The following is a 14,477-nucleotide window of genomic DNA, read 5'->3' on the forward strand; positions in this document are numbered from 1 at the left end:
CTCGGACGCACAACATAGAAAATCAATTTTGCGGAAATCCTCAATGTGGAAGAAGATTCATGAAAGGGAATAATTGTCAACCACCTCGGGAGTAACAACAGGTTGTAAATAGAAGCCAAATGGGTTACTCAGAAACGAAGCTCCGCATTTGAAGAAAAATTCGTCCGGTTTCAGGGGCTGAAGCTGGGACCAAAATATTCAACTTGGAAGCTTTGTTTCTGAAAAACCTGTTTTGGTTTCCTTGACATCTTTTCGCTGCTGACCAGGTAAATGACAATTATGTCCTTTAAATATTTATTTATTTATTTATTATTTATCATAGTACCCTCAGCGCCACAGATTTACTATAGAGGGGGTTTACACAGTGCTCAATTTTAAATATGAACTATGTGCAGGTGGAGGATCAGCATCATTAGGAAGCATCGATACCAAACTTGTGAAAAAGTTATACGATATCAAATTGAATAACAAGCGTCAAATACTAACTCAAACAAACAAACAAACAAACATCTGATGTCGCATTACCATCCACCAAATGCAGAATCTGAGAATAAAAAAATATACTGGGTTCGAGAAAAAAAATTACGCAAAGAGTAAAAGACAGCGTTAGAATTAGTAGTGGCAGCATTGTCCGTTAAGCGATTCGATTCTAAAATTGCGCGGGGAAAGAATTTCTAAACGTCTCAATTATGCATTCGTATTATCTAAACTTGTTAGTATCGTGAAGAGAGGTAGTACAGCTGACTTCAGTAGTTGGCCCTGTCCATGCCTGTTCTAGAAAATAATGCACTTTGAAACAACTTTTTTTTGTTGTAGTTTTTACCTCCGCTTTACGAGTGTTTCCCGTCCAAGGCTCTGCTTCGCAAGGGACATGCTAAAATGCCGTCGATTATTATTCAAAACAAACCTTATGTCTAGATTTGGCACCTTTTTTAGTTTTCTGACATTTTTTTTTGACAATGGATTCCATACTGTACCAGCGTAATCAAATATGGACCTGACACTTAATTGCATAGAAGCTGCTTATTTTCTATTGGGCAATTTTTCGCGTTTCTCCGTAAGAAACTAAATAGATTGCAAGCTTTGGCTGTGACGTAATGGATACGGTGGTGCCTAAATAATTTAGTTGTTAAAACATGTCTGAGTATTTAAACTATTTTACCGCAGTAGTGCCGTCGTCATTTACCTTATATTGACACGCATATGTAATTTGCTTTCGTGAAAATGACATCCTTACAGACTTCGCTAAATTTATGTGAATATGCCAAACGTCGCATCAATGAACAACTTCAACTAGGTATTCTTGTTAAGAAACGCACTTGCGTCAGGCACTAGTCTGCATAAAACGCAGTCGTCTGTGAATAAGTGTACAGAAGATACAGAACAGTGGCGATATTATTAACGAAAATTTGAAACAAGTAACCGAACACCGAACCCTGTATTACCCCTGACGTATTAATAACCTCATGTGATGAGCACACGTAGTTACCGATTACCACGTGAGTTCCTTCAGCTTAGTATGCTTTAGTCTGTGCAATAAATAATGTGTTTATATTGTACCGATGCTAATTGTTCGAGTAATAAAAAGTGAGGAACAATGTCGAAGGCCTTTGTGACATCTTTAGAAATTGCATTAACTAAGAAACACTTATCTAGTGCACGTGTTAATTCATGTGTTAGTTCTGCAAGTGGGTAACACAAGAGCGTCCGCAACGGAAAACATGTTGAGAAAACAGAAAATAGCTTTTATTCGAATACGGCACGATGTTAGTAAAAAAAAAAAAGAAGACATGGTCAAATAATTTACATACAATAATAGTGAGCGACACTGGCCTACAATTAGAACCCTTCTTGCGAGGACGCGACTTGTGCACAAGAATTAACGTCAACCAATTTACAGTCGTTAGGTAGCGCACGCTGGTGAAGCGATTTTTGAAATATAGCACAAAGATCCAGAAATTCAGCGGGCGCACGAAGAAAGAAATGAAGAGGATAAGTCGTCTGGTAGTGTTGCCTTGCACACATATATTTAACAGCAATTAAATTCCACTATGGTTGAATCTTATGTCATACATGCTTTCTGGACATAATTTATCAAAGCTACGTACTTTTGCACCATTCGCTTAGCTGCGCGTAAACAGTGAACGAAAAAAGAAAATGAGCTAGGACATTTTGCTTTAGCGTAGCTGTTATGAACAACAGGACCATCGTGGTTAAGGCAAAGGCAAAGCAAAGGTCTATCTCAGAGTCCTCCATTTATTTCATCCGGCATCAGACGAATTTCCTGATCCCATCACTGCATATAAATCCTTCCCAGTCCTCCGCTGTATTTCTTTTCCCTTGGAATCGATTTTGCTACCCTAGATCGCCTCAAGTTGTGCACGCATTACATGAACTGTCCAAATACACTTTTTTCTTAACTATATGTTGTTAGCACAGTCAGAGTAAAAAGATCAGGCAAATATACACCTCGTTTCAAGGTTGTTGCTAGGATGACGCTCACTGCTGAGGAGTAGCCTTGAAATTCGCTATGACCTATTTTTATTAATATGCAGCTTTTCTTTCCATGGTGCGGGCCTCCTTGACTACGCGGTCTCCTTCATTCCTCTTCACTAATTCAGGCACTCGTTCACTGACTCAAGCGGCCGATATCAATCATACTGCGGTATAGTCCATTTTAACTGTGGTAAACCCGAAATCGGATGACGCAGTAGTGACGCGAAAGTTATTTTGAAAGCCTAATGGTTCTTATACAGCTATTAGTGAGCGAAAGTAAGATGGCATATTTTTTACAGCGAAGCTGTTAAGGGCTAGTTCCCCCCAGGATTATGTCCGCGTGTAGACACAAAATCCCGAAGATAGTGCAATGCCGGGACAACCCGCGGCGGAGGTGCAGTTGGCTATTAAGGGGCCCACATAGACAGCTTCGCTAGTCATCTTACACAAGGGACCCACATAGCTTCGCTGGTGGTCCTTCACAGAGTGGAAGGGCACTGAGTTTTTTTTTTCTTGCGCGGGAGCGATGGGAACGAATAGGCATATCCCAAAATTCTAAACTCCCGAATTTCTCGTCGCCTTTGATTCGCTTCCTGCAGTAATACCGTTTACCCTTTAAGGATGAGACATATAAATACCCAGAAAAAAGGTCTGTTGTGTATCTGAATGTGCAAAATACATCAAGAATAAGCATAATCAACAAAACAACAAATAACTTGCAGAAAAGTTTTCAGCCATATTTCAGCACTCTTTCGTATCGCCGTCGCATCGCCAACCTAACATTATTTCACAAAATGTTTGCAGTCCTCTCGCCATCGCACCATATATTTCACCACCGGCACGATCATCATGGCGCACTGGTCATTCAATAAGTGTCGCTCGCCCCAAAACGCGTGCTATCACTTTTTCGTCTTTTTTCCCCCTCGTGTAGTAGTAGACTGGAACAGCCTTCCTTTACGACACCGCTGCGATCACAAGTTCATCTGCATTCACGGAAGAAGTGTCAGCGATTATCTAACCTTAAGTAATATTGGTGTAACTATTTTTATCCCACCCCTTATGTGATATCACGTGTAGGGTATTTAAGGAAAGAAAGAAAGAAAGAAAGAAAGAAAGAAAGAAAGAAAGAAAGAAAGAAAGAAAGAAAGAAAGAAAGAAAGAAAAAGAAAGATAGAAAGATAGAAGGAAAGCCCCAGGCAGGAAACTGGAAGTGGGCCTCAACCCAAGCCACCTAAGGCTTCGTTTTCAATTTCGATTGACAGTTCTCGTCTTATTTGAACCGTAGGCGTATACATTCCGGTTGCTTTGGATCGCTTGTGTGACACCACTGCAGCTGTATATGTTGCGTCGGCCTGTCTCTTCTGACCTTGCTTGCACAATAAAGTGAGTCACGTGCTAAACTTCTTCCTCATCCAGTGTTCCTGCTTTTAACCAACAAATGACGCATAAATGAATGTGCCACTTTGGAGACAATTAAATGCGCAATAAATCCGATAAGCGCCGACAACCAGCCATTACATAGCATTCACCAGGTTCTTCTCAATGTACAACACTTCTTTATCAGTGAGTGCCAGTGATGGAGTGCTTACACATTCATCAGCAGCTTTTGAAATGCAATACACCTCAAATATTCCCCCATCTAACTGCCTGGCGAACCGTCTCAGCATTTGCGTGTTATGAAAACATGGGGAGCATTTACGATTACATATACGGCAGTGGTCAGCCAAGTGGCCAGCGCCTGTTAGAGCGTTTACAGCGTTCCAGTGCTCCCTAAGCCGGTCATTCAGGCGCTTGCCTGTTTGTCCAATATAGCACTTTCCAGAGGAAAGTGTAATCTTTTAAACCACTCCCACATTGCAGTCAACAAAGCGGCTGACATGCTCCTCAGTGCATGTACCTTGACTCCCGGCGTTGTTTACAAGCCTGCACATTCTTGCGAGCTTTAGTGGCGCTGAAAAAACAACGCCCACACCGCACTTATTCGCCACCTTTTTTAGGCTGTGGGACACCCCGCGTACATATGGCACGGCCACAGGGCACCTACGTGCGTCATTTCACCGAGTGGCTGCTGAGGCAGCTTTTACCTCTTTTAATGAGGCTCTGAGTGACTGACATCCTCGGCATAACCGGCCCTACGTCAACGGCTCGCTTGTTGCTGAGCGCTGCAGGAAACCTGGTGCGTGCAAGATTTAACCACAGCAGCTCTCAGGGAATTAGTAGCTATGCCCCTTTTAACCAAATTGGAGCGCGCCGAACGATAGTCAAGGAAGGGCTTCTTGCTTCTAGGAGAGTAGATCCAACAAAGGGAACTATCGCTTAGGACGATACGAATATCTAAGAATAGTAGGCGACCATCTACTGGCAACCCATGTGGGAATTTAAGTCCTACTGCACACTTTTCAAAAACACCCAGAACGTTTTTAGCAGCATAGCCGCTCCCATCAGGCTTCAAACCTTTCAGCAGAACAAGAAAGTAATCGATGCACCTAAAAATCTTAGCTACAAACTTATTGTCAAGTAACGAGAAAATACGATTGTAAACTAGAAAAATAGAAACAAATAACTTAAAAGAGGTGCTATGCGTGAACCGATGCAAACACCATCTTTTTGGACAAACATGTCCTGGTTGAATTTTAGTGCTCTGTCCTGTCCCAACCTTTCTTCCTATTGTCTCGTCGCGCCAGTAACTATGTGGAGAAAGCACTGACAGGACAGCTGAAATGCTCGACGATATACTTCTAAGTATGATGTTATTGTACCCAGAAGTGTCAGAAGTAGAGGATATCTTCAGTGTGTTAAGAAGAGAAGAGTAACACCTTCACTGATAGTTATTTCTGGCATAGGAGTGGCAGTTACGGTGTTAATGTTCGGGCATGATGCAGTGTCCTCAAAGTTAAATACACCGCTGCAGCTGGATATGTTGCGTTGGCCTGTCTCCTCTGACCTTGCTTGCACAAGACAGTGAGTCACGTGCCAAACTTCTTCCGCATCCAGTGTTCCTGCTTTCAACCAACAAATGACGCTTGCTGCCTGTCATTCAGTGTTGGCCGAAGACATTTAGCTAGAAACTTCGTACTCAATACTGAAACTTGACAAGAAATTTTTTTTCTGGTATGTTGCCTCTAAGAAACGCTCGTCAATAAAGAGTTAAATCTCCATTATCATTGGCGCTTGAGTGAGATGCAAGCGTAACGATGTCGTTGCTGTGTAGTATGTCCTTTCATCCAATCGCATTTTATGTATTCAAGCCGGCTGCCACTATTCCACATGTTGCTTCGTTTTGAATAACGTTCATGCGGCGTTTGTTTCCCTACTCACGCCCACAAAACTCAGTTGTTTCATATCGCTTAATGCGCCAATTTCTTTTATAGTTTAGTTGATAACCAAGTGAAATGAAGCAATACCACATGCACTGTACAGCTTTACTTAATCTCGTTCTTTCTTTTTTTGCATTTTCAGCAAAAACGCCGAGCCACATGCACTTGTATGGAGGCATAGTCTTCACGGATAGCCTGCCACGGAACGAAATAGGAAAAGTACTGAAGAGGGAGCTTAGAAAGATCGCGGCTGACAAAGATACGATCAAGCTCTGAAGCAAATTGCGTAATAATACGTCATGGGCTGGGGTTTGTTCTTTGAACCTGACGCTGCCATTAACTTGATAAATGATTTGCGTATTAATATGACATGGACGAAGTTTTGTTATTTCACGTGCTCGGAAGGAACCCGACGCCGGCGTTAACAGACTGGGAGATCTTGCGCAATCCACGCTTGTTTTGCGTCTCATTTCAAACGTTCCTCTAGTTTGGCAGTTTTGTCTCCTATAAGGCAGCAAGCCTTTCTTGATGGCATATCGCAGTCATGAACGTATCTGCAGTGCACATATGGCGGTAATCGTCGCATTTCTTGGTACGTCGAAGCATTTAACTAGTGTCACCACGTCATTCTCTGACGTGCTCTTTACTGTTCGCTTATGATCACGACTACCTTCGTCAGGAACGCTGAGTACTGCTGTAGCACAGAGCACTTGTGTTCAGCTGACATGAGAGGGGGTCAAGATGCTTCTGATAAATGAAATGAGTGCATTTGTTACGCTTAGTGTCCAGTGTTTCAAAACTCTTATCGGCAAACAGTCCGCAGGTATACAAGCTGCATCAAGTAATGCGAGTGTGATATAGTAGCGCCTAAAGTACTGCACTGTAATCGATAGAAAATAAAATGCTTCTGTACGCAAGTATTTAACACACTGAATCGTCATCGTTCGTTCGCCGTTTTATTGTATGCATTAGTTTATTGCTATATTTCGTCCGGCTGGAGGTCGGACAGCGCCGCCAATGTAGCGAGCCTCGTCGGCGACCGGGTAGTAGCAGGCACCGATCCCCGATTTCTCCAGCTCGTTGAAGTAGCGAGCCCGGTACTTGGTTTCGTAAGGGCCCCAGTCGGCGTCGGGAGACAGGGCCCTCCACCAGTCGCCGCCGCACTGGACGACCCTGGCCACGGCGATAACGACCACGGCCGCCATACCGACGATGGCCAGGAGCCAGCCGTAGCCGTCCGCCCAGACGGGAAGCACGTAGTCTCCCACAGTGCTGCGGGGCAGCGTGGCCAGTGTGTAGACGAGGAAGGTCCCCAACACCGCGGGTGACACGTACTTGATGGCGGCCAAGAAGTAGTAACTCGGACACCTGCCCGTCATGAAGGCGACGTCGAAACAGAAGCGGTCCATGCCGTACACCCAGGCGACGATGAGCGTCTCGCCGAAGCAGGTGAAGAGCACGATCAGTGCGCCCAGATAGTTGTCCAGAATGGTGAGGATGTAGAGGCCCGCGCGAGTGGTCAGTGGCAGGCCGATCAGGAAGCAGGTGACGCAGTAAAGAAAGGTGGCGACCTCGCGGCGCCCTTCGAGCGGCGGAAAGAGATCCTGGACGGAAAAGCGATGAAAGGTGTTTGTACGTTGCAAATTGATGAGTGTGCTCGCAGACGGCGCATGTCATGGTATAAGACTCGCCCAGAGTAAGTGCGTCCCTTATGTCTGCGTGCTCCTTTGTTCATTGCGTGGAATATTTAGCAGACAAATCCCCACCGGCAGCTCGTGAGTTGCATAACGTGCGCGTGCTGATCCTTTCTTGCAGCGAGAAAACTGCCAACTTTTGTTGTGTAGGCACACCTTTCCTGGTGAAGAGTAGCAGGCTGGAGCGTGAGAGCTCAGACTGATCTTTTCTTTTTGATAAGTTATCGTATAATTAAGAATAAATTGAGACAGTTGATAGTTTCGGCTGTTTTTCTCCTTTTCTCCCTCTGTGTCGATGGGACTAGCATACTCAGTAAATACCACTTAGTGCCTGTACGGAAGCGTATAGGTCTGATCTAGTAGTAGTGGAGACAGTAAAAAGTGCGTTACAACAAAGGATGAACAGCAGAACACAGAGTGATACACAACGACATCCGTACAGACAGGCGAATCTTAAATGTTTCTCCGCTTCACTTCCCAAGGTGACTCCACAAAATTGTTAAGTGGCTACTGTGCATCTGTAACGATTATCAGTGATTCATCATGTCATATTTTCACCTTCCGATTGAGGCAGATTTGTCCTACAATCGGTGGGGGCGAGAAACTGTTTCGCATTGAGGTCGGCTTGTCACTGTACCCGGGAGCGCGTACCTGATTCATGATGTCATATTTTCACCTTCTGATTGAGGCAGCTTTGTCCTACGATCGGTGGGGGCGAGAAACTGTTTCGAATTGAGGTTGGCTTGTCACTATACCCGGGAGCGCGTACCTGGATGGACTTGATGACGAACTCGCAGTTGGCCATCTGCGAGTCGATGCCCAACATGAAGAGCATGGTGAAAAAAAGCACCGCCCACAGGTTGGGAAAGGTGAGCAGTGACAGGGCCTCCGGGTAGGTGACAAAGGCCAGGCCCGGTCCAGCGCTGACCACCTCTTCGATGGGCACGTCCAGCGTGTGCGCCAGATTTCCAAGCACGGAGAAGATGACGAGTGAGGCGAAGGCGCTCGTGAGGAAGTCCATGATGCAGATGATACGCACGCTCCCATGCATGTCGGCGCGGAACTCCTGGAAGCTGCCATAGAGGACCAGGCCGCCGGTGCCGATGCTGAGGGAGTAGAAGACCTGCTCGGTGGCTGCGGCCCACACTCGGCCGTCGAGCAGCGCCTCCCAGCGCGGGAACAGCAGGTACTGCAGCCCGATGCTGGCGCCAGGGAGGGTGATGCCTCGCAGTAGCATCACACTTAGCATGAAGTAGGGCGCGGTGGCCGTGAGTAGGGCTACCTTGCCGGATACCTGAGCGTTTTCGAGAAGTGCCAATTGGCAAGCGCTTATGCCATTTGGACGGAAAGCGGACGAGAGCAGAAAATTCAGTCAGAGCACTTGCTTGCTTGGCTATGGCGTTCTGCTGCTGAGGTCGCGGGCTCAATTCCCGGCCGCAGAGGCCGCATTTCAATGAATAAATGTTCGCGGGCTTAAAATTACGTGATCAAAGCCTTCCGCTACCGCCTCCTACAAAACTTACTTGTTTGTGCGTTCACGCGGCTTAAGAGTATTCAGATATTTTGGAAAGCAATATACCCCTTTCACGATGACGTTCGCGTATTCACATTTTGGTGTTTGTATAACTTACAGACGAAGTGTGTTAACACGTGGCGCTATTACTGTGCTAAGACACAGCCCCCTCTAATGCTCTTACCAGTGCCAGTCACGTCGGAGCCAAGCCACCCGCTGTGCTCTCCCTCTTTCAAGCGCATCCTCCTCATGGCGCTGCTGCCTTCTGACCCTCTAGCAAACGACCCGCAGGCGGCACTGAGTACTCTCATTATTCTCGCTGAAGAGAAAGTGTGTCCTTACGATGCGCCAAAATGGCGTTCATCTGGATGATGTAAACAATTGTAAGTTGCACTAAATAGTAGCTTTTTTCAAGGTTCTGGATGCGAAAATTTGCTGATGTGAGCCTTACTGCGAGTCCAGCCAGCAAAAAAAGAAAAGAAGAAAAAAAAGAAAACAGGCTGACGTTTTTATGTACGAAGTTCCCACAGAATCAACGCTCTGAGAAATTGTTTGTGAAATGTGATTGTGAGAAAGAACAGACAGCCAAACTCAAGTTCCAACTATACTTTCTTGTAGCTGAAGAAGTATCAAGAAAGGAAAATGAGAGCCTGGACTCGTCCAGCTCACAGCTGTCACGTCAGCTCGAAGCGGTGCTGAACCCTGAACGACGAGGACCGAAAAAAGGCTACAAACGGATATGCTGAGTGCGTTGGTTCTGATACACATAAGAATTTAGCTCGGCCCATGAGCCATGTTACTGGCAAACAGCAGCGAGACTCCGAAGGCATGCCTGGTGAAATTACCTGAGGAATCGGGCTTTATTAAAAAAAATGGAGAAGATGTTACTCTTGCTCGAATGAGGCTACTGTTGTGAAAAACAGCTACGCTGGCGTCGGGTTTCGCGTGTTTTGCGTTCGTCGACACACAGACGGAAAAGGTAAGCTTGACAGCCGCCATCCTGGAATAGAAGAAGGCGCTGGCCTTGAAAGTCCGAAATGATCGACTGAGACGATGGTCAGAGAGATCGACGGTCAGGTTCCTAAAAAATTAACCTTGAACGGCTCAAAGAGAAGTGTAAATGGCCCAAATTTATTCAAACTGCTTCAGGCTCTAATCAAAAAGGCGAGACTACCAGCTGTCAACCATAAGGCAAGAAAATCAGCATGGGTAAAACAATTTTCGTCATCAATATTATCTTGCGAAAGATATACGCGTATTTCCCTGAGAAGTTACCAATAGACTGATCTTATGCACTTGCATCTGCTTCGCCTTCGTTCAAGCTGTACGAAAGTACACGACAGAGACAAACAAATGCAGCTCTCCCTTTCATAAACAGCGTGACGTCAGGGGCCACGCGCAAAGCGAAGTACGAGACGTGTGCAAAGAGCTGATGGGCAAAACATTTCTCTTGCACTATGGCATCTTCTGTGGTATTGAATCGGACGCAACATGGTTTCTATCTCCATCCTTTATCACCCTATCAGCATCGGCTCCTTTATTGCGTTTCTTCATTGTTCCGAAAAGAAGGAAAAAAATAATGCCTGCGCTGCGTCATATCTTGTTTCCGGTCCCATATCGCATTTGCACGTGGCAGCAACTTCTTCGTTGAATTTTTTCCTTTAAGGTGCTGCGCCCCTTTTGTCACTTAATGTCCATTGCAGTCGCCGACAGCCTGTTCAATCGGGCGCTGTGTGCGGAGCCCCCCCCCAGCTTATGATAATTCGTTCAACTTAAATTTGAGGGCACTAAAAGCGCGGCGCGTTAGCCGGCAGTCACGTGGTATATCTTAAATTTGGCCCACTTTAAAGAAAGGCTGAAAAAAAAATAAACAAAGCAGGTATCTTAGCATGCATAGATGAAATAATCCGATGTTTCTGAACAAGCGCTACAGCTTTTGTATTGAAGATGTTTCGCTAGAGTTACTATTTAAAAAGGTAATTAAGCAATCTTTGTTGATTACCCAGATTCGAGGATTGAAAAAAATATAATGACGTGTTCCATATGGCTCAGAACAATAGTGCGCCAATTCGACACGCATAGCGCCTATATATGTCTGATCTTTTTTTTAATACTTAGTCCAAATTAGCTCAAACACCCTGTATATAGGCAACTTCGAGCACTGGTTATGTGTTCACTGCTGTCTTGCCGAGTACAGACTACGCCACTACGTGTGTGCCCGAATAACCAACTTGCTTCTGGTCTATACTAGACAAATAGGGTAACTGAGCATGTGCCGCTGCGTGTGTCCTCGAAAAGGCGACTAAGGCGCTGGGTATCTGTCACTTACGTTTACATTCTAGGACGTTCCTCCAAGATGAATATGAAGCCTTGAATGTATTAGATACAGGCAACGCTTCTCCATGCATACACTTCTCATGAACATCGTTCGATTCTCGTCAAGCATCACACATCGCCTTCCTCCGTGACGCACACGCACGACACTTAAAGGCGACGAGGCTGTGCTCGCACCATCTGCTACTGCTGCCACCTCGTCATTTAGATTGCGATATTGTGCCTGATTTGCGTGTTCTATGGGTTTGTAGTCATACTAGTAAACTCCAATATATATTTCACAGGTTTCCTTTTCGCCTGTAAATCCTGAACAATTGTATTGACAGAAAAAAAAGAGATAGCAGTGTTTAATAACTACCTGAGTAGAAGTATATAAATACTTGTTATCAACGCGCATCTCATAAGAGTTTTCATAATTACTAAGAAGACATCTTAAAATCACCTTTCTCTCTCCATATTAATTTTTTTCCATGCCAAGCAAGCACGCACCTGAATGCCTTTGAAGATGGCGAGAAAGATCAGGGTCCAGCAGAGGCCATAGCAGATGAGCAGCGGTTCTTGGATTTCTCCGGTCTCTTCGATGCTGGGGCTGACGTTCAGCACGTAGCTGTTGTAGAACGCATCGGTCGAGGACGCGTTCGCATTGATGCAGCCTGCGAAGCGGGCCGCGTACTCGTTCTGCGACACCAAGACCGTGCGGTTCATATAAGACACGGCCACCAGGTGGTCAGCGCTGGTGTCGTTGAGGCCTGCGCTGACAAGATTGCGCCTGATGTTGTCGCACAGGCGCTGACCAGTGCCGTCTTCCCTGGTCCTCCTGAAACACCCGTCTAGATTCGTGCCCCACCACTCGAAGCAGTCGATCCAGGGCAGAGGCCGTTTGAACGAGTGGTACAGGTAGAGGAAGGCGTAAGTCAGCACCACCTGGTAGTAGATGGTGGTGATGAAGGCGCCCCACATCATACCGAACGCGTTGCCCTGCAAAGATAAAACACGCTATGAGTGTTCAAGCTTGAGTGCGGCCATCTGGTGAAAGCGACGCCACCTGGCGTTTATACGGGCGTTATACGGGTGGCCGGCTGCAGCGGCGTTGTACTGTGCGAGAAATGGCCTTTGCCGAGCTCTGTATAGGTGTTCTTGCGCGTGGATGCATGCGTTTGTGTGCATGTATGTACGTGTGAGTGCGTGTGTGCGTGCGTGCGTGTGTGTGCGTGCGTGTGTGTGCGTGTATGTGCGTGTGTTTGTTCGTGTGTGCGCGCGTGTGTGCGTGTGTGGGGTGACGACCGCGTTCCTTAATGTGTTCATAGAACTATATCGCTTCCTGTACCGATATTTACTAGGGAAATACACTCGTTTAATAGTTCATCTAACCAAGTTTCCACAAAGCGTTGGCCTGCCCCGGTCGCTTAGCACTAAAAAAGGAAAACACAAACGCATGAATTGCTGGAAAGCTACGTTTCATTTATCGCTGCACACTAAAGTGCAAATTCCGTATACACGCTAAGTTTCGGAGGAGTGTTTTTCAGGCGCGTGCGCTCCCCTTCGTGCGAAAAATAAATTCTCTATTTAGCGTAAGGTGGCGACCGGAATGACATTTTGCTAGTTATTCACATTCTACAAAGCATGCAGCACTGTGGTTAATGTCAGCGTTTGTCCCGACATGCACATGCACTAGACCTCCCAGTTCATTTAACACACGCCGAGGGTATGAGATCAGTTCATTTCATGAACTGCAGACAGCTGCGAGAAACGTCACTTAGCAGGTGTTCACTGCAGTCGGCTAAGCTACAGACGGTGCAAGAGAAGTGTAAGACGAAGAGAGTTGCACTGAAAACTGTTTAAAACGAAAAAATAGCATCTACAAGTGGTCTATCAGGGCCATGCGTTTGTCGATGATTGCGGCGCGGTTATTACAATCGCCAGAATAGCTCGCCTGGAACATGGGCGACAGCCGGAAGGCGCCCAGTGGACCCGAGCTGCTGAACTGCCCGAGCAAGAGTTCGAGGTAGTAGATGGGCCTCCCGACGAGCATGTTGATGGCGATGTAAGGCACGAGGAACGCCGCGCCACCGTTCTTGTACGCCACGTAAGGGAACCGCCACAGGTTGCCCAGACCCACAGAGTTCCCGATGCAGGAACACAAGAACTCCATGTGGCTGGACCACTTTTCTCTGGCAGTCACCCGTGCGCTCATGACGACGTCCGGCGGGGAACGAGGCATCTTCAATATCTTTTCCTTAGGAGGAGAAGATGAAGTCACCCGATCCATAAGGCTGAAACAATAAGACCAGGTTAGGGTTGAATAAGAATTGGTGAACGAGAGCGTGCGTTGACTGCGTGTGCTAAGCCACGTGGAGCATGCACTTCTGATGGCGATGGCAGTGAAGATAATCACCCAAGGCAATGGCCCGTGTTGTTGTTATCCTGAGTGTTCTTGACGCATACCCACAATAGGGGATGTGCCATGAGCCGGGTGTTGAAGAGAAGCGGACTAGGACGAAGGGAATCAAGGTAAATTCTTAAATTAAGTTAATTAAGTTAGCTTAATTAAGCTCAGCTGTTTGCTCAAGCATGTCTTCGTATCAACAAGCCCGACAAGCCACTATTCTGAAGTTAAATTAATATTAGAGTAAACTCTTATAAGCTGTAGAAAAAACTAAAGCAAAATTGCGACCAACCTAAAACTATGAATTCAAGAAAGAAGAAATGGAAACGGTCACTCTAGGACGCTACTGAATTATATATACCATTCTGTTTTATTTATGGTCGGTTTCTTTCATATCTTCGCTTAATTAACATAATACCACCCGATTTGTGATCTATTCCCAACGATGGGCTTGCGTCATTGTTAAAGGAATCATCATCATCATCGTAATGGTACACACCTACAATGAGGAATTGGCCAACAAGCTTCCTTTTCTTCTGCGTGTGTTTAGGTTGTGCTTGTTGTCGTTGTTGTTGTTGCTGTGGACCTCTGAAATCGTGGCTTACACGGTCTATGGGGGACTGGCCAAGACTCGGGTGGATAGAACGCGATATAAATTAAGTTTCACTTGGAAATTTCCGACATTTGATAAATTTAGTGTGACAAAAGCAAGAAAGTGTGTAACGATGAATGAAGCA

The 14,477-nt window shown here is 45.8% G+C and overlaps 2 protein-coding genes across 4 annotated transcripts in view; one reads left to right on the top strand and one right to left on the bottom strand.

Moving 5' to 3' along the window:
* The window catches only part of LOC135903777 (uncharacterized), a 36,356-nt gene extending 29,609 nt beyond the window's left edge, over positions 1-6,747 (top strand). For all 3 annotated transcript variants that reach the window (XM_065434157.2, XM_065434159.2, XM_065434158.1), the window contains one exon: positions 5,956-6,747. In XM_065434157.2, the coding sequence (XP_065290229.1) occupies positions 5,956-6,089 (134 nt within the window). In that variant the 3' untranslated portion in view covers positions 6,090-6,747. The remainder of the gene's footprint in view (positions 1-5,955) is intronic.
* A 9-nt stretch (positions 6,748-6,756) lies between these two features.
* Positions 6,757-13,830, bottom strand: LOC135903776 (sodium-dependent proline transporter-like). Its single transcript, XM_065434156.1, has 5 exons — positions 13,750-13,830; positions 13,288-13,627; positions 11,844-12,332; positions 8,277-8,801; positions 6,757-7,417 (listed from the first exon to the last, which is right to left on the bottom strand). Exons 1-5 carry the CDS (start codon positions 13,818-13,820, stop codon positions 6,782-6,784), a joined length of 2,061 nt encoding a protein of 686 aa, XP_065290228.1. The 5' UTR covers positions 13,821-13,830; the 3' UTR covers positions 6,757-6,781.
* Between the last annotated feature and the right edge of the window lie 647 nt (positions 13,831-14,477).

Source organism: Dermacentor albipictus, chromosome 4 (genome assembly GCF_038994185.2).
Source record: "Dermacentor albipictus isolate Rhodes 1998 colony chromosome 4, USDA_Dalb.pri_finalv2, whole genome shotgun sequence".
Lineage (NCBI taxonomy): Eukaryota > Metazoa > Arthropoda > Arachnida > Ixodida > Ixodidae > Dermacentor > Dermacentor albipictus.

Excerpts from the sequence above, each read along its gene's own strand:
- LOC135903776 (XM_065434156.1), bottom strand. The coding sequence starts at position 13,820 with ATGGCACATCCCCTATTGTGGGTATGCGTCAAGAACACTCAGGATAAC. Across the intron at positions 13,628-13,749 it reads AACACGGGCCATTGCCTTGG|CCTTATGGATCGGGTGACTT; the intron begins GTGATTATCTTC and ends TTATTGTTTCAG. Across the intron at positions 8,802-11,843 it reads CCATCTTCAAAGGCATTCAG|GTATCCGGCAAGGTAGCCCT; the intron begins GTGCGTGCTTGC and ends GAAAACGCTCAG.